The 23,542-nt window shown below is 39.6% G+C and overlaps 1 protein-coding gene across 12 annotated transcripts in view; it reads left to right on the top strand.

Annotated features, from left to right (window-relative positions):
* Positions 1-23,542, top strand: part of AHI1 (Abelson helper integration site 1) — a 180,989-nt gene that overhangs the window by 81,517 nt on the left and 75,930 nt on the right. For 11 of the 12 annotated variants that reach the window (XM_043511021.1, XM_043511019.1, XM_038394768.2 and 8 more), the window contains one exon: positions 4,799-4,916. In XM_043511021.1, the coding sequence (XP_043366956.1) occupies positions 4,799-4,916 (118 nt within the window). Of the gene's footprint in view, positions 1-4,798; positions 4,917-15,550; positions 21,272-23,542 lie in introns of those variants that run through there. The other variant, XM_038394777.2, reaches the window with a different exon arrangement.

The following is a 23,542-nucleotide window of genomic DNA, read 5'->3' as shown; positions in this document are numbered from 1 at the left end:
CTGTGTGAATCTGGGTAGTTTATTTTAACTTTCTTCCAATTCCAAGCTGCCTTGTAATGAATCAGCAGAAAAGGCAATTTAGGCCTTGTCTACATAAGAAAGTTGCACTGGTTTAACTGAAAATGTGATTTTTGTAAACCAATTTAATTAAACCAATACAGACTCTTGTGTGGATACTGACTTATATTGGTTTAGCTTAAACTGATTTCTAATTGAATTTCACAAAAATGTCATCCTGTTTTTGTTTTAACATAACCACTATTAAGCTGTTTGGTCTGGCTTAGGACACTCAGAGGGATTTTTATATGTGGGGGAAAATGGAGGTGCCAAATAAATGTCTTGGAGGAAGAGGGTTTTGTGTATGCATTTCAGGCTTTTGTGTGGTTTCCTGAAAATCTATTTAAATTAAAACAGACAATCATGCCACAATGTTTTCTGTCAACAGGTAGGGAGGAACCAGGAACAGGGTTTTGCATTATTTGTCTGGAAGTCCCTGAGGTATGCAAGAGCACCATATCCCATCAGTTAGGAGGGGAAATGCAATCACAGGAAAGGTTCACTGAGTCAGTTAAAAACAAAAACTCCTCTGGATTGAGATGTTCAAGTGGGACAGAACTTTGAATGCTCTGTTTGCCATATCTCATTGCAAGAAACTGAACTGGAGCCAATGGAAGCTTTGTCCCGTAATTGGTGAAGAAAATGTAATGTACTTTCCCCCATATACCCTTCAATTGGAAGAAAAATTGCCAACCTCTGGAGAGACAAAGGTCACATAATCCTCATAGCCTTTATTAAGCAAGACAAATATACTTCCCACTGCTGTTGGTGATGGCATTGAGCAATCCCATTAAAATGGCAGTACCTCTGCATTTTATTATGTAGAAACAACATCTGTCTTAAACCTCATCCAAGAAAGATCATTGTTTCTCTGTATGCCCCATAAAGGGAATCACATGTTCTTATGGCTCCAAGGAAGAAGCCTGTTAGTTCAGATGGTTATAGAAATGTTTATGTTTAAACAGAACATAGAGGAGAAATGGCCTTGATATTCAGGCATTGAACTGGAACTTGAGAGAGATTTATTCAGTTCCTGGTTCTACCATAAACTTCCTGTGTGATTTTAGGAAAGTCATGTGATCTTTCTTTATCTCAGAGCCTGATCTGTATACCAGGGAAGATACTTCATTTCACCCACCTTATGTCTGTCTTGCCTACTTAGACTGGAAGCTTTTCGAGGCAAGGACTGGCTCTTACTGTGTGTTTGTACAATGCCTAATACAATGGAACCCTGATCTCAGCTGAGGACACTATGTGCTGCTGTAATACAAATAATAAAAAAAATTGTATATCAGATGTAAACTTGAGATTCAGAATTCACATAAAAATTGTGGCAGTATATTTTTATTTATACTGAAGTGTTATTGCATATGGATCAATTCTACTATTGAACAAAATAAATGGTAAAAAATTTTTTTTACTTGATTGCATTGTCAACTTCTTAGACCCACAAAATCATGATTTAAAAACTACTTTAAAAGTCTTCTTTAAAAATAGTGTCCTAAAGGCACAAAACCTGGAAAGAAAACCTAAATGGATAAAAAATAAAACAGACCTGGCCAACTTAATTTGACTTGCAAGTACATATGTAAATTTTAATTTATCAGTTGCAAAGTTCATAAAACTGAGTTGTCAGGGAAAAAAAGAAATTGTCAAATCTTGCAGTATTTTTTCTTTTTGCCACATGCAGTTCACTTTTTTTAACATGAAAACTAGTACCATTAAAAATGTATATTTGCATAATTTGCATAGAGCTGCCCTAACACACAAAAGAGAATGCAAAGTAGCATTGTTTAAACTTGGCAAAAATTATTGTGGGTTTCTTTTTACCTCTGCAAAAACTGAGTTTTATAACTTTTAGCTTTACTCAACTCAGGGGTGGTAGTAAACTGTGTCTTTGATAAAGCTGTGGTTTTTGCATGAAGCAAGCAAAGTGTGTTATGAAAAATTAGTAGATTGGTGTTGGTTATCTTAGCCAACCTTACTTGTGGTTATAAAGGTATTTAGCAATTCCTTCCCACAGCATGCATTTCAAAAATAGCGATTGCTTCACTCTATTTGTTCCATAGGTATTATTACATGTTTGTCTATCGGAAAAAGTAGAGAAAATAGATAAGTATTAATGTGCTTTTTAAAATATATTTTATTAACACATTCATACTTCAAATTTGAAACAACACTAATTAAAAAAGTCATTATAGTGTATCCACATTTGACTTCTCTAGCCCTTTTGTAGTGCTGTTCTTCACTATTTAATAAGTTTTTAAAAAGGGATTTAAAATAACATCAAAACCTAATGGCGTGGAAGAAAATGCAGGCTCTGATTATGCAGTTACTTCATGTGGGGAGCTCTTATGCCTGCATAGAGCTCTGTTGACTTCTGGGGGCTCTGTGTAGGGGGTCTTCCCACATGGAGTCAGTTGCAGAATTGGGACCATTGCTGTAAGATTTATTTTCAAATGAAAGCTTTTAAATTAACAAAGAATGTCAATCTTTACAAAAATTGCCTTGCTTTAAGGTGTGGGGTTTTTTTGTTTGTTTGTTTGTTTGTTTGTTTTTTGAGGGAGGACATGAATGGAGGCATGAATTGTTTTGTGTTTTTTTTGTATTTTAAATAAGGGCCATTTTTCTTAAGAGAAAAACTGAAAGGGAGAATGTATTTCTCTAATATAAATTCAGTCTTGTGGTCTGGATTTCAAAGCAATACAGTGTGGTATGTACTAAGGTTGTTGCGCATACTGAAGGAAACATGAATTTAAAAAGAGAAGTGAATTAAATACTGTACTGAAATAAATTTACATGTGACATATGTCACTTCATCTTTAAAATTCCATTTAGGGTCACCACAACTGAGACAGGTTATTGAAACATCTCTGATGCCTGAAATTTTTAAATCAATTTTTCCTAATTTTTCCTGTGATGTACAAAAAAGGGATTATAGAAAGTCTGAATTTTGAATAGTTTTATTTGTTTGTGTGATTTATTACACACATTAGGTTATGAATTTACAAAATATTTATGAAGTTTAGAAAAAAGATCCATGATATTGGAAATGGCTCATTTGGAAGAAGAAGATGTGTATGTAGGAGAGAAGTCGGGTTGTAAGGAGGGGAGAACTTGTCTTCATTCTGCTTAGATTTCAGGAGTATTACTTAACATGTACACACAATTGAATTCTCATACTGCAGAAAAATGCAGATGCTTTAGCATTCTTGGATAATGCTCATTGGTTGGTCTGATTTTTTTGCATTGTGTGTTGCACTTAACCCGAAACTGAGCAAAACAAATTAGCCTGTTTGGGAAAATATTTATTATTACGGTAGTATGTAGTTGCCAAGTCAGGGCCCCATTTTCATTGGTGCTGTACAGACAAATAATAAAAGATAGTCCCTGCCTCATGGGCACTTAGTGCACAGCAGGCTAGTGCAAGATACATTTACACCCCAGCTTGCTGCAAATTAATTGTTTGTATAGACAAATCCAAAGTTAAATTCATGCATACATTTTTTTTTTTCAGGATCGAGGTCTAGGGAATTGTTGAACATATATTGTAATTTATACAACCAGTGCTTATGTCACTACTACTTGTGAAAGCTTGCCCTTTCTTATAACTGGCTTCATTTCTTTAAATAGAATTTAGAGACTAATAAAATAGAAGTAGGCTTAAATATGTCATAATTATTCTCCACAACTAAAGTTTGAGGGCCTGATCTAAAACCCACAGAAGTCACAAGAAAGATTTCCATTGACCTGTGTGGGCTTTGGATTAAACCCTACGTGAACGTGCTTGATAACAGACTTCTTAGGTTTTTGTTTTTCTTTTTATATATGTTACTGGGGAAAAAAACAATTTCAGCTAATTACACTGATTTTATTTAAAGGTAACTCAATGAATTTTGTTGCAGATATTTTATGACTATATTTTCCCACCAGTTTGACAGTATGATCAAAGGCAGTCAGTGACAATAGATGTAATTAATAAGAAAATGTTTTGTTTGATCACGTAAATGCCTCAAATTGTCTTAATGTATTTTATATGTATTATCTAGGATAACTCATTAGGAATAGTTTGAGAAGGGTTCGTATTTGTGGTAACTACATGTATGCAAAGAACCTCTATAGCAAATCAGATTTCAGCTATGTTATCTATGTCATTATGGAAATAAGCATGTGTGCTGCAGATGGCTTTTGTGTAGTCTTCATAAAGGAAGTACCTGGTGTTTTGGTCTAAATATGTTGCACAATTTGCAAAGAATAAATTTCTCTGTGACTAAGTTTTAACCCTTTCCTCATAAGTACTCTCGTTAGACACAATGTAATTTAAAATACTAAAATTAAGTGTTGTTTTTCATATCTGAATTTGGTCTAGTATACAAATAGTATGATAGGCCAATATGAATAAGAGCATTACCCATATAAACTGTTTTATATTATATTATATTTCTTTCTGTATTGTGGAGGATTTTTATTCTATCAGTTTTTCACTACTCAATTTTTTGTTAGGCATTTAAGTTTTCATTTACATTTCAAACCACCAATAGGTTTTCAGCTTTCTGTTCCCAAATATGTTTCCCCAAAAAAGCAAACAATTTAAATTGCTCTTTTGCCCTCAATGTGACGCTCATTCTATCTAGAATTTAATAATTATTTATGGCAAGTAAATACTTCTCATCCAGTTCTTGCATCAGTAAGTAACCCAGGAAATTACAACTTACTCTCTGATTTGCCTTTCCTATTACAGACCAGCTCAAATCTCGTGCTTCCGGCTCCATCACTGCTCTCGCCACACTCCAAGTTAAGGCTGCCAAGTACTCTGGGCACTTCACTGATTCCTCCGTATCCTTTCACTACTCAAAACGGTGAGCGTCTTTCCTAATTTGATTACTGTCTCTAATGTATGTATGCTGTTTTAGTTGATGAGTCTTTTTTTCCTTTGTTGTTATATTAATCAAGTTTAGTATGCAGCACTTCATGTAGTAGTCAAGATGTCATATGTACCATTGCTTATACAATGCAATATTTAAACCATTACCTCAAACTGTTTTTTCTTCAGTTAGATACTTATTGTTGTTATGCTAAGTTTTTAGCAAAAAGAGTTAGCTCTAGATTTTCTTAGTTTTTATCAGTGTTTGTGTCAAAGTACTTTAAACACAGCAAACACTATTAAATAAGCAATCACAGTTTAAAATGCGTAATTGTTGAAAAAAGAGAGAAAAACAGTTGGTCTTCAAATTGGGAATGGACTATTTACAGGGTTGTTAATACAAACCCTATCATTAGGCATAAAACCAGTATTTTTAAAAAATGCTTAAATGAATCCACAGCCTTCAGAAAAAAAGACTAAAAGCAAAAGAATTGTATATTTTCTGAAATTCTTACATCTTGGTTTCAAATTGCAATTGTGATCAAAATAATAATTTATTGCAAAACAGCATATTTGATGTTTATTTGGAGTGCCTGTGAGAATGATATATGAAACTGCTAGGTGGTGGTAGTTGTTGTTAATTCTGTTTAAAGGACTAACCAAGAATGTGGTTCAGTTGTGCTAGGTACTGGCACAAAGTATGTTCGTTTAAAGGATTTTATTTTGTAACTTTGGGAGAGGGCAAGAGATAGGAAAAAAAAGAGTACCATATAATGAGATAGAAACAGGAAATTGAACCTTTTTAAAAAAATGTATAATATAGTTTGATAGAAAAAGATAAATGGGTTCTGTTATTATATAGAATTAGCTAAAAAAGAGGCACTAATAATTATGGCTTGAATCAGAAAGATTTTCCAGTCAGAATATTGATTGATATGCTTTTTTCTAGTGTGAGCTAAAGGACTGACCATAGGTGTAGGAACTGGGAGATGAAGTTCTAATTTGCCTCTGCCACTGATTTGCAGTGTGACTTTGACTGTGTTAGTTAAGCTTTCTGGGCTTCAGTTTCCTTATCAGTAAAACAGTGATAACAGTACCTTAGCAATAACTACCTCCTTCACAGGTATATGGTGAGGCTAATTAATATTTGTTCAGAGCTTTGCAAGTGTGAAGATCTCATAAAAGCGGTAACTATTCATATTTCATCTCCCAGTATGAACATGCATTTAAATTTAATAGAATGGCCCTTTCAAGGAAATGAGCATACACTTTAAATCTACGCTATAATTAACTCAGTAAATAATAGCTCCCAAACTATAGAGTCCTGTATTTTCTTTTAGACAGAAACACAAGATAAATGTGTTGACAATGGCTTCTTACATAGAATGATAAACCATGAATGTGTGCTACCACTGTGCATGCATGTTTGTTTACAGTCCCATTGTTGCCAAAACTGACCACGCTTCAGCACCTTCCTTAAATGCGGAACATTCTTTGTGAGGCAAATAAAGCTGAGAAAATACAAACAACACTACAGAAGATATGCTTCTAAAGTATCTTTCAAATATACAATGGAACAACCAAAAAATCAAGATTTCTGGAAAAACCACATTAGAAAGATTATGGGATGCATAGACAAAATGGAGTTTCCCATGAGAAAATTTGTGAGAATCCTAAGTGACACCACTTGCTGTATTTTCAGTTTCTAAGCTGCACTACTATGTTTGTAGCGCTCTGCTAGAATTGTTTTCATAGAAGTATAAGGAAAAAGTTTCACTCATGTAGTTTATTTTTCATCACCAGCTAGCAAGTATGAAGAAAGATACTGGTGTCTTTCAGTGTAGCTCTTACTTCTAGTTTAGTTTTAGTTTTGAATATTATGGAATTTGGACTAAAATGGAGATATGAGCTTACAACAGGCTCATCAAACCTGTTTCCCTGATTACCTTGTATTCCTGACTGTGTAGTATCTTTTTAAAAGTCGGGATCTACTCTGGCTACTCAAATTCATCTGGCATTTGGAGCAGCAAATCATCCTTTTATAACAGGGATCCTTAGTGTTCATTGACTATGAAAAGTTTGCTCAAGGGCCTAGTCCTTGTTTCCCCTCCAATATTCCTCTTTCCACCAGAACTCCTTGACAAACAGACCTTCATGAGATTTGAATTTAGTACTGAGAATACTCAGGGGGACTCTCCCTTTTGAGCCAGTGGGGATGTAATCCTCAAAGCAGAATTCCTGATGGTCACTATAACCTCAGTGCAACAAAGCACTTAAGTACATCCTTAAGTACAGTGATAAAGTTATTTTTAAGCATTTGGTTAGTGTAAATGTATGTTATACTATCTGTGTAATGTTGTTCTGATGTTTTGTGATGAAGACCAAATTGCAGCATTGGCACATGCAGCCATCTCTACTTTGAAGACCATCCAGTTGTTCCCAATAGTAGAAAACAGCTAGGTGTTCCACCTTGTGGTTAGTGACAATGGAAGTAATACTAAGGATTTGTCTTGAGCTTGCAAGATCTTGAAGAAGTAGCTATGAATATTCTTTTTTTATTGCTGCAAAAAGGAAACTAGTACTGCTACAGTTTTTTATCCAAATGTCCCCTAGCAATTTGAAGTAGATGTACGCCACAAATAACCAAATGTAGCAATTTCAGCTTTTTTTCCACATGCATTTGGTCATCTTAAGCCTTTTCTGACACAAACCCTAATACCCTTCTGTGCGGAATGTCCGTTTTTTGTAGTGTTTACATTATTGCTCTGGAAATAATTGGCATGATGGAGCTTCTAGTGCTACCATACTTGATGTCATGTTTGTTTAGATTCAGGAGCTGAGGCAAAGGAGGACACTCTGAAGCTTTTTACAAGCCATGATAAGAATAAAAATATGCATTAGTCTCCCTCCCCTCTTCTCCTCCAAAAATCACACTAACCAAGAATCAGTAACCCCTACCACATATTCTGTGTCATGGATATAGTAACATGAGTATGTGATATTGTAATAGGCTCCTTGTGGGCTAGATAGCCTAGTGGTTAACACTCACCCCGTCGTGACGGCAGTAGTATGGGAGCCTGGGCCTGCCCACTCCACCGGGCTCTGACCCAGAGCCCTAGGAGGGTCAGCAGCATTGGGCCTCCGAGGGGGCCCTCTGAGTTACCCTTCCTGGGTTACTTCCTGCTTTTGCTTTTCTCCCTCAGCTTCTGGTCCCAGATAAGAAAAAGGAAATAGAAGCCAAACCATCAGCCCCGATCAGCCTCAGTCCTGTTCCCACGGGGAGGTTTCTTAGGCCCCTTTTGCCAGGAGCCTTCAGGGTAGGTCTGTCTCTCTCTCCCACCTCTCCCTTCTGAGCTGGGTTGTTCCATTTTCAACCGTGTCTTCAGCTGGAGCATGCTCTGCAGGGCTAGAGGGATGGGGCTACCTGGGCCCAGTACTGTCCTTTTAGCCCTTTCCAGCCCCATGTGGGGTTTGTATACCCCATCACACAGATCATCTCATATTTTATCAAAATGTTGAGAAGCTGCATAAATTCTTCTTTTGTACAAAAACTTAACAAGCCTATTCTTGAATTGGCCACGGTAAATATGTTCCTGTAAGAACAATGAGATGCACAGAAAGGATATATATTTCTACCATTGAAGGCAAGTCTTTGTTCATAAGACACTGAACATATTGTTCAACGCAGTTTATCCTTCTGAAATATCCCTTTTCCTTTAAGAACGAGGAGTACTTGTGGCACCTTGGAGACTAACAAATTTATTTGAGCATAAGCTTTCGTGGGCTAAAATATATCTTCCTACTGTATTTTCCACTGCATGCATCCGGTGAAGTGGGTTTTAGCCCACAAAAGCTTATGCTCATATAAATTTGTTAGTCTCTAAGGTGCCACAACTACTCCTTGTTCTTTTTGCTGATACAGCTTCCATTCTGAAACCTTTTCCTTTACTAAATCTACTGCTGTAAGAGCTAACTTGGACAATTAGCAATTTCACATAAGCTTGTCTTGTGTTCATACCTTCCTGAACATTTCTTAAATGAAGAGGAAAGATCCCTTTCTTGTACATGCCAGTTTTTTTTTCCTTCAGACTTTTTCCTTCTCTTCATTATTTTACATTAATTGGGGATTTCCTTTTGTGCAGTAGCTCTTTCTTCCACATATGTTGTTAAAAAATTTGTGAAATGTCTATTGCTAAATTTGTGAAATTGCTCCATATTCCCTAAACAGTACATAACAATTGAAAAAGAAGCAATTAGTGTCATATCTTAGGTTAAACAATGCAGACAGTGCATTCCTAAAAATTTCAAACCAATAATAATAATAGTAATTTTTGTCCTTGTAACCATTTTAGAGACTTTCCTTGATTATGGTCTTTTGTCCCTTACCTGTATCATGGATATGATAGTCATAGGGCCAGATAGAAAAGTCCCATTAAAAGGTAATCCATCTGTTGATCAGCCAGCAAATACAGTATTAGAGAGTTTCTCTCCTCTATCCTCACATATAATGTAATGTACTTGACTCCTAAGTAACGTTTAATATGTGTGGATCTTCACAAACACTAATGTAATAAATGTCACAACTCCTATATGGTGTTAGTAAATGTTCTTATTCCCATAACAAGTAGGGTCCCACAGGGATCAGTTCTGGGTCTGGTTCTGTTCAATATCTTCATCAATGATTTACATAATGGCTTAGAGAGTACACTTATAAAGTTTGCGGACAATACCTAGGTGTGAGGAGTTGCAAATGCTTTGAAGAAAAGGGTTATAATTCAAAATGATTGGGACAAACTGGAGTAATGGTCTGAAGTAAATAGGATGAAATTCAATAAGGACAAATGCAAAGTACTCCACTTAGGAAGGAACAATCAGTTGCACATATTCAAAATGGGAAATGACTGCCTAGGAAGGAGTACTGCGGAAAGGGATCTGGGGCTCATAGTGGACCACAAGCTAAATGAGTCAGCAGTGTAAGACTGTTGCAAAAAAAAAAGCGAACATCATTCTGGGATGTATTAGCAGGAGTATTATAAGCAAGACATGAGAAGTAATTCTTCCGCTCAACGCCTTCGCTGATTAGGCCTCAATTGGAGTATTGTGTCCAGTTCTGGGTACCACATTTCAGGAAAGATGTGGACAAATTGGAGAAAGTCCAGAGAAGAACAACAAACATTATTAAAGGGGAAAACATGACCTCTGAGAGAAGACTGGGAAAAAAATTGGGTTTCTTTAGTCTGGAGAAGAGAAGACTGAGCGGGGATATAACTGTTTTCAAGTACATAAAAGGTTGTTACAAGGAGGAGGGAGAACAGATGTTCTTCTTAACCTCTGAGACTAAGACAAGAAGCAATGGGCTTAAATTGCAGCAAGGGAGGTTTAGGTTGGACATTAGGAAAAACTTCCTGTCAGGGTGGTTAAGCACTGGAATAAATTGCCTAGGGATGTGGTGGAATCTCCAGCACTGGGGATTTTTAAGAGCAGGTTGGACAGTCACCTGTCAGGGGTGGTCTAGATCAGTCGTTCCCAAACTTGTTCCGCCACTTCCGCAGGGAAAGCCCCTAGCGGGCCGAGCTGATTGGCCTGGAGCAGTGAAACGTGGCCACTGGGAGCCGCAATCGGCCGAACCTGCGGACGCAGCAGGTAAACAAACCAGCCCAGCCCGCCAGGGGCTTTCCCTGCACAAGTGGCGGAACAAGTTTGGGAACCACTGGTCTAGATAATACTTAGTCCTGCCATGAGTGTAGGAGACTGGACTAGATGACCACTCAAGGTCCCTTCCAGTCCTCTGATTCTATGATTCCATTTTACAGATGGGGAAACAGAGGCACTGAGAGATTAAGCAATTTCCCTGCATTCAACAGGAAGCTTGTCAGAGATAGGAATAGAACAGGGGTTCTCAAACTTCATTGCACCGCTACCCCCTTCTGACAACAAAAATTACTACACAACCCCAGAAGCGGGTTCCGAAGCCTGAGCCTGCCTAAGCTCCACCACCCTGCCTGGGCAAGCCGAAGCCCAGGGGCCTATATCCTGAGCCCCACTGCCCAGGGCTGAAGCCCTTGGGCTTTGGTCGGAGGCAGTGGGGCTAGGTCTTCGGCCCTGGGCCCCAGCAAGTCTAAGCCAGCCCTGGTGACCCCATTAAAACGAGGTTGCAACTCACTTTGGGGTCCTAGACCCACAGTTTGAGAACCACTGGAAATAGAACAAAGATTTCCTGACTCCTGGTCCTGTACTTTAGCTGTGACTTTCTTCCTTCCCCATAGTTTGTCAGTGAGATTAAGTTCTCTGATATGTGATTTATCTGGCCATATCATGCTAATCTCGTGGGGGACTAAGGTCTGTTGCACAGTAATTCTGACTTTTTCATGGATGGCTATTCCAGTGGCCTGTGAATTATCTTTTAAAAAAAAAATAAATAAATAAAATACTCATGCACTTTAACACATTTTCCAAAATGTTGAGGGTAAACTCTTTATAAGAGCCTCTAGAAGATATGCACTCTACTAAAGCAGCTGCTTTTTCGGGGCTAAATTCTGTTCTCACCAGGCGCAAGTAGCCTGAATTGAAGGGAATTTCCTCAACTCCAAATTCACAGAGTAGCAATGGAGTAAAGCCCCTTATTGTTCTTGTGCCTTTGCTGTGCGCAGAGTAAATGGAATTTCTTTGTTGAGTAATAGGAGAGAGATTCCATGATCTATGCTAGATGTCCATGAAAGCTTTAAAGGACTTCTTTAATGCTTGCCTTTTGCAGTCAAGTGCAGACTCCTTTTACTTGCCTTCCTCACTCTGCACAAATCTGCTCCTCCGCACATTTCAGTGTTGATATTATCTCATCCCACCTTCCTGCACTTTGTACTATCCCAGCCCTTCCCTCTTAATCACACCCTTCATTTCCTTATAATGTTCTCATCTTTGTACTGTCTTTCATGCTACCCCATTATTTTGGTCATTACTTTATAAAAACTAACTAATAAAGAAACAACAATGCCCGCGGCTTTTAAACTTTCACTCCCTGGAGAACAATTAACTCCCTAATTGTTTTTATTTACCTATCTCATTTTAAATTGTAAGCATCTCTGGACAGAGACTTCACCTTCCTATTGACCTCTAAAATACCTTTTATGTCTATAGCACAATTTTAAAAATAAAAAATGGGCCCAATCTTGAGATTCTCGGGTATCCCCCATTGAATTCTATACCTTCCATTGAGTTCAGGAGTTTGCTGAGCAAAGACTATATTAGAACATCAAAATTCGGTCTATTACAATTAGTAATTGGCCTAATAATTTACACTGGTTTTCGAAAGTTCACTGTTTGACTGCAAATACTGCCCAGCTAGTTTCACTAAAATACTGACTTAATTGAAAACAATGGATTAAACCTGCTCTTAAAAATAAATTACATCTGTGTTAGGAACGTGATGGTTCTTGTATTTAAAAAAAAAAAATGTTGGCAAAGATGAGAACAATTAGAATGTTTCTCTCATTTAACACAGCTGATAGTCAAGGGGGTTTTCCAACTAAAGAAAGCGAAAGCAGCTTCAAAGAACTCTTTCTTTCTCTCTGAAGATATTAGCAGAGCTGACTATTGTCGTTAAACCCTCCATTATATTTGATGGACTACTTAAAAATATATGTTTATTATGGTCTCAGATAAACGGTAATGTCAAAATCTTACAGATGTATAGGATACCAAAAAAGGACATTCAGAATCTACATTGATTTAAATAGCCACCAAATCTCAAATTTTCTCTTTCTTGTAGGGGGAAGGCGAAAGCAAAAGCTTTGTTACAAAATCCCACACCTATGCAAATATGCTTACCATTCATAACTAATATGTATTTTAGAATCCTTGATGATTACTGCAGTGTTGCCAGCTCTCACGATTTTATCCTCTCAGAGTTTTTTGTACTGCTACCCATCTCTGTAGTGTGTGAGCACCGTCCACATAAAAACAGTAGCAATGGTGAAGTCCCTACTTGATTTCATGGTGTCTTTCTGTCTATTCTTCCTTTTCAGAGTTTAAACATAAATAAATACAGCCCTGATATCAGAGAGGCTAGTTAGAAAGGAATCACATTATGTTAGTAAGCATATGTTTCCTTTTTAGTCTCTATACTTTTGTTAATATTACTCCAGTTGCTTTTTTACCCCTGATTTACAAGCTATTTTACATAATATCCTTGTCCAACTCTTTACATAGACTGGGTTTTAATTTTAACTATACTACTCAGTCACTTTAAACTATACATTCAAAAAGGATTTGGGTAAGAAATTTGATGTGTGTCTTCCAAAAATATGGTCTTTTTTTTCTTACGTTTTTATAAAAAGAATTGAGGAGAGCCAAAAAGCACTTATTAAAAGGCTAATATTGTCAGCTGAAGATCAGGCTCTTTGTTGAAGTGTTACTTCTTTTCCTGACAGGAAAAGTGAGAGAGAAGTAAAAATGTGAAATAAAGTAAGAGAAAAGAGACACACCCCACCCCATCCCCTAAACGTACAAAACTCTCCTTGATTTCAGGGGAAATTAAACACCTGGATTTAATCCTCAACTGCAGCCAGCTCTGTTTATGCTACCCTGATACTGAAGCTGCTGAGGGCTGGATCAGCTCCTGGTGTAATTTAGAGCAGCCTCTGAGATTCTCTGAATTATATCCAGCTTTAATGGCTCCCAAGAATTTGTTTGTACAAATGCCCAGACCACGCCCCTCTTCTCCTGCCATGCCTCCGATCCCAGGGGCTATGAGTGGGAATGACCAAGAGCGAGAGTCTCTAGGGAGACAAATAAGCCTGCTCTGTGGCCACTGGAGCAGCACAAAATAGCTATATTGGGGTCCAGGATCTGACCTAGGCCTAGGGCATGAATACAGGCCCTAGCTCTGGAGTATTATAACTATAAGTGTTTCAATGTATAAAAGGAATAGTAAAAATGAATTATATAATATTTAATTTGAAAACCTAAGATCGTCATAAGTAGACTCATCTAACCACAAAAATGTTTTGACATATAATAAGAATAAAGTTAATTATTTTTGTGTCTGTTACTTTACTAATGAGAACAATCTGTTTATTCTGTTTTAAAAAGTTGCTTATTCAGTTTCCTCTGGCTGATTGATTAGATGTTGTAAATATAAATGTCAGAATAGTTTGCATTTTCTAGTTCAGCTCAGTGTAGCTTGTTGTATTTGTTTATACTGAGATCAAGGGTATGCACGTTCCTCAATTATGTGTTCTTTTTCATGTTACTTCTAGGCATATTAATTACAATCTTTGACTGAAAACTACACTAAATACAGAGCACAATAACAGCAGTCTTTGAAGATTCCAAAAACTTTATCAAGAGAACATCATTTATATTTATGTGAAATTGGTATATGTTAGGATAATTACTGCTGTGCCTTCAGGGTAAAGGAAGTACTCTCGGCCAAAATTATATAAGGGTGCGGATTAAATGAAGCATTACTCTGTTTGGCAGCAATGGATGTAAATTGCGAAATCAGGGTATGACGTAGCATTGTAGAACTAATCTGCCAAAATTTATTTGGCCTGAAAATGCCCTTATTTTTTCAATTATATGCTATTCTAAAAGAACCAAATTTAATTCGCTCTTAACTGAGAGATCCTGTTAACTACTTTTAGTCCTTTGAAAATAGATCCACTATACATTTTCTAAAGACAGAGAGCCATGAGGCAGGAAATGCTCTCAAGATAATGCTTTGAGACAAATCCAGCTGCTCTTGGCAGTGGAACCTTGAAGTTTCACTGCCCAAGGGCTCTGCAATGGAGTACACACCCTCTGCACAGTATAAAGTTCAGGTTTTAAGGGGGACTCCCTTCACGGGAATGAGCATAAGGTGGTTGGGAGAAGAGGATGCATTTCTGCATGGCTCCCTCTAGTCTTACCACCACCACCACCACCACCTCCACCTCCACCTCTTGAGGCAAAGTATATTAGGGCTGTGGTCACACTGGTATGGGGGATGATTCTTTCCATTCTTTCCTCTTTTTCCTAACATGAAGATACCTACCATTTGGGCTGCATGCTGGATCCCTGGATTTGGCCCTTCATTTTGGAAATTGGGCAAACATCAAAGTACACCTACAATAGGGGCCTGGTTTTAAAGGGGCTTCATCTGTCCCTTGTACACACACATGCCTGTGCACACATTTTTCAAACCCTAATACCTGTATATGCATTTTATGGATTGTTTTATTGGTGTGCCAAGATGATCTTTTCATATGTAAAACCCATTTGCTCTTTTATGTGAGTGCTTGAAAAATGCAAGTTGTGTATTTCCTTATAGAGCATTACACATGAAGAGGCCACTGTTTTAAAAACCAAGCCATATAATTTTCATTGTTGTGATGTTTCATTGCTGTGTAGCATGTGTACTAAACCTTAGCCCTGAGAGAAACTGAAGGTTATCTATAGACAATTGCTGATAATGGCAAAACGTCATTTTAAGGATACTTGTGTGTGTGTGTGTGTGTGTGTGTGTGTGTGTTTAATAAAATATGAAAAACATTCTCATTTATAGGGAGTAAACATTTAATTTTGCTTTTTTCTTAAACTATCTCAGAATTTGAATTTTTAATTTACCTTCTTTCACCGTTATGTTGTTGTCAGGACTATAATTGAAGGAATGAAGCAAGATTTTTAGAAACCCCTGCCTTTTCCACATGGCATGCAAGTTTCACTTTGAAGATGCTCAGAACCCACCCACCAGGCCTTTCAGGGTCTGAAACAATGGAATACCTGCACAAGGACTCAGCTATGTCCTCCAAATCCACCCTAGGCTGTAATGAGCTTATTGATTCTTCTTGTTGATCAGTAGGATCTGCTCTCAAACCCTGAGGTCAAAGGCTGATTCTGATTGCTTTCAATTCTTTAGATTCTGAGATACCTCCTCGTGGGGCATTCCCTAAATAAACTCATGCATTCCTAGCCTCTCATCTGTGGTTTTTGGACTAGTAGATATTGACAGAACTTCTGAGAGGTCACACTGTATTATAAGGAAGATTTATTATGCTGCCAAATAGTCTATTTTTGCTTGTTGAACGGAGTGATAGGATTGTTTCTACAGAAGTGCTTCCAATTCCTTCAAAGGATGGTAGTTGGTCATTCATTCCAACACGAAGTTGATGTCTGCTCTCCTGTCTGTAATTATGTATTTGTAGTGAGGTAAGCCCACATGTCACTGTAAACACAAAAGATATAGGAGGAAATAGAGTAACAGATCTCTCCTCACCAGCATCTGCTCATACCGTAAATTAACATGTTCCTTTATAGTCTCTCCATTTTTGAACCATTACTACTATTACTACTACTTCAAGTGATGGTACCTATTGTATTCCACTGAGGGTTTTCGTATGCACACCGTTTGTCCGGAGCTGGAGAATTTGAAAGTAGTATAGTCCATTGATCCACGCATGCGCCCATAGCTCACCTCATGGTTTCATCTGAGGTAAGAAATAGCAAGGCAGGCTGATCACATCTCCAGTTCCTTCTCATTGCTGCATGGTCTGGGTCAGAACTATTAGTGTCCTCTTGCGTATGACACACTTCTAAAAATATATAGTTTTACATAGTTAATTTTAGAGTATTTTACTGTATATAGTTTTTAGTAGTTTATTAGTTTTAGGAGTAGTAATGGGACTTCGGGGGATTTGCTTCTGAGTAAACACTCCCCTCCTTCCCCCCAACCCATGTGTGGGTACTGGACTATGCCGAAGACTCCAGGCTTTTAAAATCTGCACCTCCTGCCCATATTCCTTCTCAGTCAGCAATGAACATCAACGCTGCCTCTACTGCTTGGGAGAAGCCTAATTGAATCTAGCTGCAGTATCTACCAGTCCTTCCCCAGCCATACCCATATCTCCCCATCTCGGGCGCCTTGAAGCAGATGCTCTCTGCATCTGGAAGCACCTCTTGGAAGTCACCATGAGACCTCATTCGGAGCCAGGCCGGGCAACCCACCGGTACATCGGCCCGAGACAGCCAGGAGGAGTGTGCTGCCGGCTACAGAGTCAGAGTCCAGCACCAGCAGTACCACCACTATTCACCCCACGCTGGGGCCTAGTCAGTAAGTAAGGAAGCATGCACATAAGCATGGCAAAAAGAAAAGGAGTACTTGTGGCACCTTAGAAACTAACAAATTTATTTGAGCATAAGCTTTCGTGAGCTACAGCTCACTTTATCGGAGCTGTAGCTCACAAAAGCTGATGCTAAAATAAATTTGTTAGTCTGTAAGGTGCCACAAGTACTCCTTTTCTTTTTACGAATACAGACTAACACAGCTGCTTCTCTGAAATAAGCATGGCAGTAACTATTCCTCCAAACCTAACAAAGAGGACGCTCCTTCGATGAATTCCAGTCATGGGGAGGGAGTGCGCTCTAAAACACACAAACACAAAAAGAGACCACACAAACTGACAGATCCACCAGTATCAGGTACCAAATCTCACACACCATCAACATCGGCATCCCTCAGAGTTTGAAATCCACCCACTCTGGGAAGATGACCCTCTTGTACCGATTCCAGGAACAGAAAAAGTACTCTTCACTCCAGGGAGGTCAGAAAAGGGGCCAGAGCCCTAGGAATTGTTTGCCGTGGGAAAGCCGAAGTCTTCACACCTTCTGGAACCATCTATTTCCAAGAGACTATATCTCCTGCTCAGGACATGCCAAAGCTGAAGCACCCCTTGCCCCCTGTTCCTGTGATGTACCTGGTTCCACCGGCTCTGCTGGTAATACCGATGGAACTGGTCTCCGGATTTTTGTCTTTGGAGGAGTTGGATGAGGGGCAGGGACCGTCCATCCCCTCCCATCCGTATGAGTATCAGTGGAGGCCTTCTATATCATAGCAATATGCTCCACTCCAGTTGCCATGGAGTCACTGGTTCCCCACACCATGCGGCCCGCTACAACCTCTGGATCCATCATTCGGCTCTATTGGGCACCCTGTCCCCAATACCCACCCTCAAAACCCTGTTCTGTGAGGGAAACTTCTGTTCTGTTCTCTGTTCTGTGAGGGAAACTTTGCCTGTCTCAGGTGCCTTCAGGTGGATGCTTGGAACCAGTGATAGAAGAAGAGCTGCCCAGTCTGGTTCCGATGGTGCCACTGAAGCAGGAAAGATTCCCATCGTCCTCACCTGATGTGGCAGTGGCTTGGGCATCTCCCCCACCCCCTGAGGACTACTGCCAATGCCAAGATCTCCGGCATAGAGTGGCAGCTGCACATTCCCCTGGAGCTGATCTAAGACACTCAGCATAAGCTGCTGGACATACTTCGCTCATCGGTTGCCATGTAGAGTTGCTCTGCCAATCAACAATGCCATCCCTGAACCAGCTAGAATGATTGACATATGCCAGCCACATGTATGCATACCCCCAAGGATAGAAAAATACTACTCAGTACCAGCTAAATAGGCTGAGTTTCTTTTCTCACCCTCCCTCCCAATTCACCTGTCCAGGTGACAATGAAATGGACTAGACAACAGCACCCCATGCTCCACCGCATTCAATAAGGAGAGCAAACAGTTAGACCTTTTGAGCTGCAAGATCTTCTCAGCCAGTTTTCAATTCAGGGTTTCAAATTATCAGACATTATTTGCCAAATACAATTTGCTGAATTACAGCAAACTGGAGGACTTAGCTGAAAAACTGCCACAAGAAGACTGTGCCCACTTCCAGGCAATAATAGAAAAGGGGAAATTAGTAGCAAGGACATCGTTTCAATCAGCAGTGGATGTGGCAGATACCTCATCACGCTCTCTGGCTACAGGTGTAGTCATGCAGAGGGAATTGTGGCTCCATTCTTCTGGTTTTCCCAGGGAGATATAAAATACCACTGAAAACCACCCTTTCAATGAATCCCATCTTTTTAAACAGAAAATGGGAATGATTCCCTTCAAACCCTCAATTATTCAAGAGCTACACTTTGTTCTTTGGGTATTTACGCACCTACGCCGAAATGTAAATTCTACCTCCCACACAGCATTACAGAATCTCCCAATTTTTCCATCAGAGGCCTTATGAACAACCATGGAAGCATCAAAAGACTCAAAGATCTCGTCCTCAGGGTCCACTCTCACAGCCTTCCTCCTTCCAGATATAACCCCCACAGGAGAGAGATTTCTGAGGAACTCTAGAGAGCCATCACCACCTTGCCTACTGCTATACAACCACCCCACTCCTTTCCAGGGTGATCTAGCACTCTTCTTACCAGGCTGGAATCAAATAGCGATAGACAAGTGCTTGCTAAATGTAATATGATAGAGTTCATCATGGTACCTCATCCAGAGCCCACTCCCCAATCCCTCCACAGGGACCCCTCTTGCAACAGCATCCTGACCTAGAGATGAACTCCTTACTGCAAAGAGGAGCAATAGAGTTGGAATACCGAGGGATGGGATTCTATTCAACTTCTTCCTTTTTGGGTGTCAGGAAATGTGGATGGAAGCCAATTCTGGTCCTCCACCATCATAATCGCTTCAGCCACAAACCCAAGTTTCATATGGTCACATTAGCAGCAATCGTCCCATCATTAGAAGAAGGCATGTGATTTACAGCTCTTGATATGCAGGATGCTTATTTTCACAGACATTCATCTGACTGACATATGGTTCCTGAGGTTCACCATCAGCTTACACCATTTTCAATACAGAGTCCTTTCATTTGGACTCACCACTGCTCCAAGGGTCTTCACCAAGGTTTTCTCCATCATGGTGGCCTACCTCAGGCATTATGGGGTCCTTGTATTCCCCTAGCTCAATGACTGGCAAGGAAATTATTCATGAAACTGGAGAAGATGGGGATTAATACATGAATCAAAAGGTGGATAAGGAACTGGTTAAATGGAAGACTACAACAGGTCATACTGAAAGGTGAACTGTCAGGGTGGAGGGAGGTTACTAGAGGAGACCCTTAAGTATCTGTCTTAAGATCAAACTAATTTAACGTTTTTATTAATGACCTTGGCACAAAAAGTGGAAGAGTGTTAATAACATTTGCAGATGACACAAAGTTGGGAGGTATTGCGCATGTTGGGGAGAAGTGGAATATCATACATGAAGATTTGGATGACCTTGAAAACTGGGGAAATAGAAATAGGATGAAATTTTATAGTGCAAAGTCATGCAGTTAGGGACTAACAACAAGAATTTTAGCTACAAGTTGGGAATTTACCAGTTGGAAGTGGCAGAGGAGGAGAAATGCGTGGGTGTATAGGTCGAACACGGGATGACTATGAGATGTCAATGTGATGTGGCTGTGAAAAAGGCTAAAGCAATCCTAGGATACATCAGGTGAGGTATTTCCAGTAGAGATAGAGAAGTGTTATTACCATTGTACAAGGCACTGGTGAGACCGCCTCTGGAATTGCTGTGTGCAGTTTCCAGTGTTTAAGAAAGATGAATTCAAACTGGAACAGGTACAGAGAAGGGCTGCTAGGATGATCAGAGGAATGGAGAACTTGCCTTACGAGAGGCGACTCAAGGATCTTGGTTTGTTTAGCCTAACAAAACAAAAGCTGAGAGGGGATATGATTATCCCTCTGATGTATTAATAGAGAGAGAACACCGGGGACGGAGAGGAGTTATTTAAATTAAGGGCTAATGTTGGCACAGGAACAAATGGATGTAAACTGGCCATTAACAAGCTTAGGCTTTCTAAAGATGAAGATTTCTAACCATCAGAGGAGTGAGGTTCAGGAACAGCTTTTCAAGGTGAGTGCTGGGAGCAAAAAGCCTAACTTGTCTCAAGACTTAGCTTGATAAATTTATGGAGGGGATGGCATGATAAGATCGCCTTCAATGGCATATGGCCCATCTGCATCTGCTATTAGCAAATATCTTCAACTGCCGGAGATCAGACACCAGATGAGGAGGGTTTTGAGTTGGTGGGTCTCACCCACGTGCTCAGGGTCTAACTGGGTGGATACCATATTTGGGGTCAGGAAGGAATTTTCCCACAGGTCAGAATGACAGAGACCCTGAAGTTTTTCACCTCCCTTTGCAGCATGGGGTAGGGGCAGGGATGGATTACCCAATAGGCAAACTAAGCACATGCTTAGGGTACCAGCAAAGCAGGCGGCACCAAAAAAAGATTTTTTTTTTAAAAAAAATTGATATTTAATATTTCAAAAAAAGCATTGAAGTAATCATCATGGGAAAAATCAGAACTTTGTTAGACTTCTTTACACTCCACTACATTCTTTCCCCGTTTTTCTGTGTTCTTTTTATTACTTATCCCCACCTAAATCAGGGGGGAGTCCTACTAACGTAGATCGAAATAATGCGAGGAAATCAGATCCTGTCATATATTGCAATAAATTTATTTTATTATTGATATATTGTTCTGAGTTATATGTACTAGATTCTTTTTATTTCATATATATATACATATATACACTATTTTGTGTGTGTGTGTATGTGTATACACACACACACACACACACACACACACACACACACACACACACTGTGTGTGTGTTGTATAATATATATTTTTTTTAAGTTCAGATAACTGAGATAAGGGGCAGGATGAAATGTAACCAACTGAGTGGAGCACAGAAATGTAAACTGGCGGAAGAAAAGAAAAAAAAACTAGTGAAATTTTCCAAAATCTTCTAAAGCTGATGTCATTTTTCAAAGCAAATTCATCAGAAGCAGCAACATCTTCTCTCAGTAGCACAGACATTGTTCCAAAACCCGTAGGTATTTCAGAGACTAACCCTTCTTCTATTGGTGAAACAAACACCATTCCAGAACATGTGGATGTGTCAGAGACTGTAACTGATCATCCTACCCCTGGTGGTAAAACAGACATTGTTCTAGAAGGTGTGGCTGTGTCAGAGACTGAACCTGCTCATGCTGTAAATAATAGGAGAAAAGACTTGGTATGTGGGTTGATTTCAGTACTGATGATGTAGCTTACTGGATAGATTGTGGACCAAATGACTGTCAGCACCACACTAGGCCATTTGAGAAATCACATTGGAGTTTTACCAATGGCAAATAAGATATTGAACACAAAAAATATTTTTTGGCATGAAAGTGAATGGTGAGCAATACACTCAAGAATGGCTACTGTATTCACTGTCAGCAGGGACTGTGTACTGTTTTGTTTGCAAACTTTTTGCATATAAATCTTCAACATCCCGGTTTGCTGCAGATGGATTTAGTGACTGGCGGAATACTGTTTTAATTGAATAGCATGAAAATAGCACTACTCACAGAGATTCATTGTTGACATATTTAAATCGAAGACAGGGCTTTGGATTGACACAAAAATTGGAAGAACAAATTAAAGGGGAGCGTGAATACTGGCAACATGTCTTGCAGTGTGTTATAGCTGTTATTCAAACATTAGCTGAACTTGGTCTGCCTTTCTGGGGATCAAATGACACATTTGGATCATTGCAGAATGGAAATTCCTTGGGATTGTTGGAGCTTGTGGCTCAGTTTGACTCATTTTTAGCAGGCCATATCTCAAAATATGGGAATGCTGGCAAAGGTAACCCATCATACTGATCCAAGACAATATGTGATGAACTCATTGGTCTAATGAGTGACAAAGTTCATTCGGCTATTGTGGATGAAATAAGTACTGCTGAGTACTTCAGTTTATCTGTCAATTCTACCCCTGATCTTTTACATATTGATCAATTGAGTATTGTACTAAGATATGTGTCTCCCACAGATGGAAAACCAGTTGAACGATTTATAACATTCTTCAATCTGAAAAGCCACACTGGTGAAGAAATGGCAAATCAAATAATGCAGTATCTGTGCCAAGTTTGTAAAATAGATTTCTCAAAGTGCAGAAGTCAATCTTATGACAACGCTGCCAACATGTCAGGGCGTTATCAAGGAATGCAGAAGAAGCTTTTATAACAGAACAAATATGCCATATTCATACTATGTGCTCAGTGGCAGATTCATGATTTTGCCGCCCCTAGGCCCTGAAATAATGGCCGGCCCCATATAAACTTGTTTTGGTTTTTGTACAAATTCGTTTGAACCCACCGGCAGCTGTTTCCTATGGCAAGCCTGGGAGGGAGGGGATAGAAGCAGAGCAGCGGCGTGCTCGGGGGAGAGGCGGCGGCGGTGGAGCGGAGGTGAGCTGGGGCAGGGAGCGATTCCTCTCCCCCCCCCTGCCCAGGGGTTATTTGCTGCGGCCCTCCCCACTCTCCCAGCTTACCTCCACTCCACCTCCTCCCCTGAGCGCAATGCTGCTCCGCTTCTCCTCCCTCCCAGCGCTTTCGTGCGGCAAGCCTGGAAGGGAGGGGGAAGGAGGGGAAAAGCAACGCACCCTTGAGAGGAGGTGGGGCCGAGGATTTGGGAGGCAGAGTTGAGGCGGGGGGGGGCGCGAGCACCCACCGGCGCCAGGTAAAGTCGGCGCCTATGGCTATTATAAATTTGCTGCTCCTGCAAATTTGCCGCGCTAGGCCTAGGCCTTGTCGGCCTAGGCGATAATACGCTGCTGCATGTGCTGCACACTCTCTCGGTCTTTTTGGCCACAGTGCTGTTGTTTGTTGTCCGGTGGCAGTAAGTTGTTTTTTTTTCCTCAACAGTTCAGTTACTTTATACATTTTTCTCTGCCTCAACACACCAATGG

Source organism: Dermochelys coriacea, chromosome 3 (assembly GCF_009764565.3).
Source record: "Dermochelys coriacea isolate rDerCor1 chromosome 3, rDerCor1.pri.v4, whole genome shotgun sequence".
Classification (NCBI taxonomy): domain Eukaryota; kingdom Metazoa; phylum Chordata; order Testudines; family Dermochelyidae; genus Dermochelys; species Dermochelys coriacea.
The sequence above is the reverse complement of the archived record's forward strand: the minus strand, read 5'-3'. Positions and strand labels throughout refer to the sequence as shown.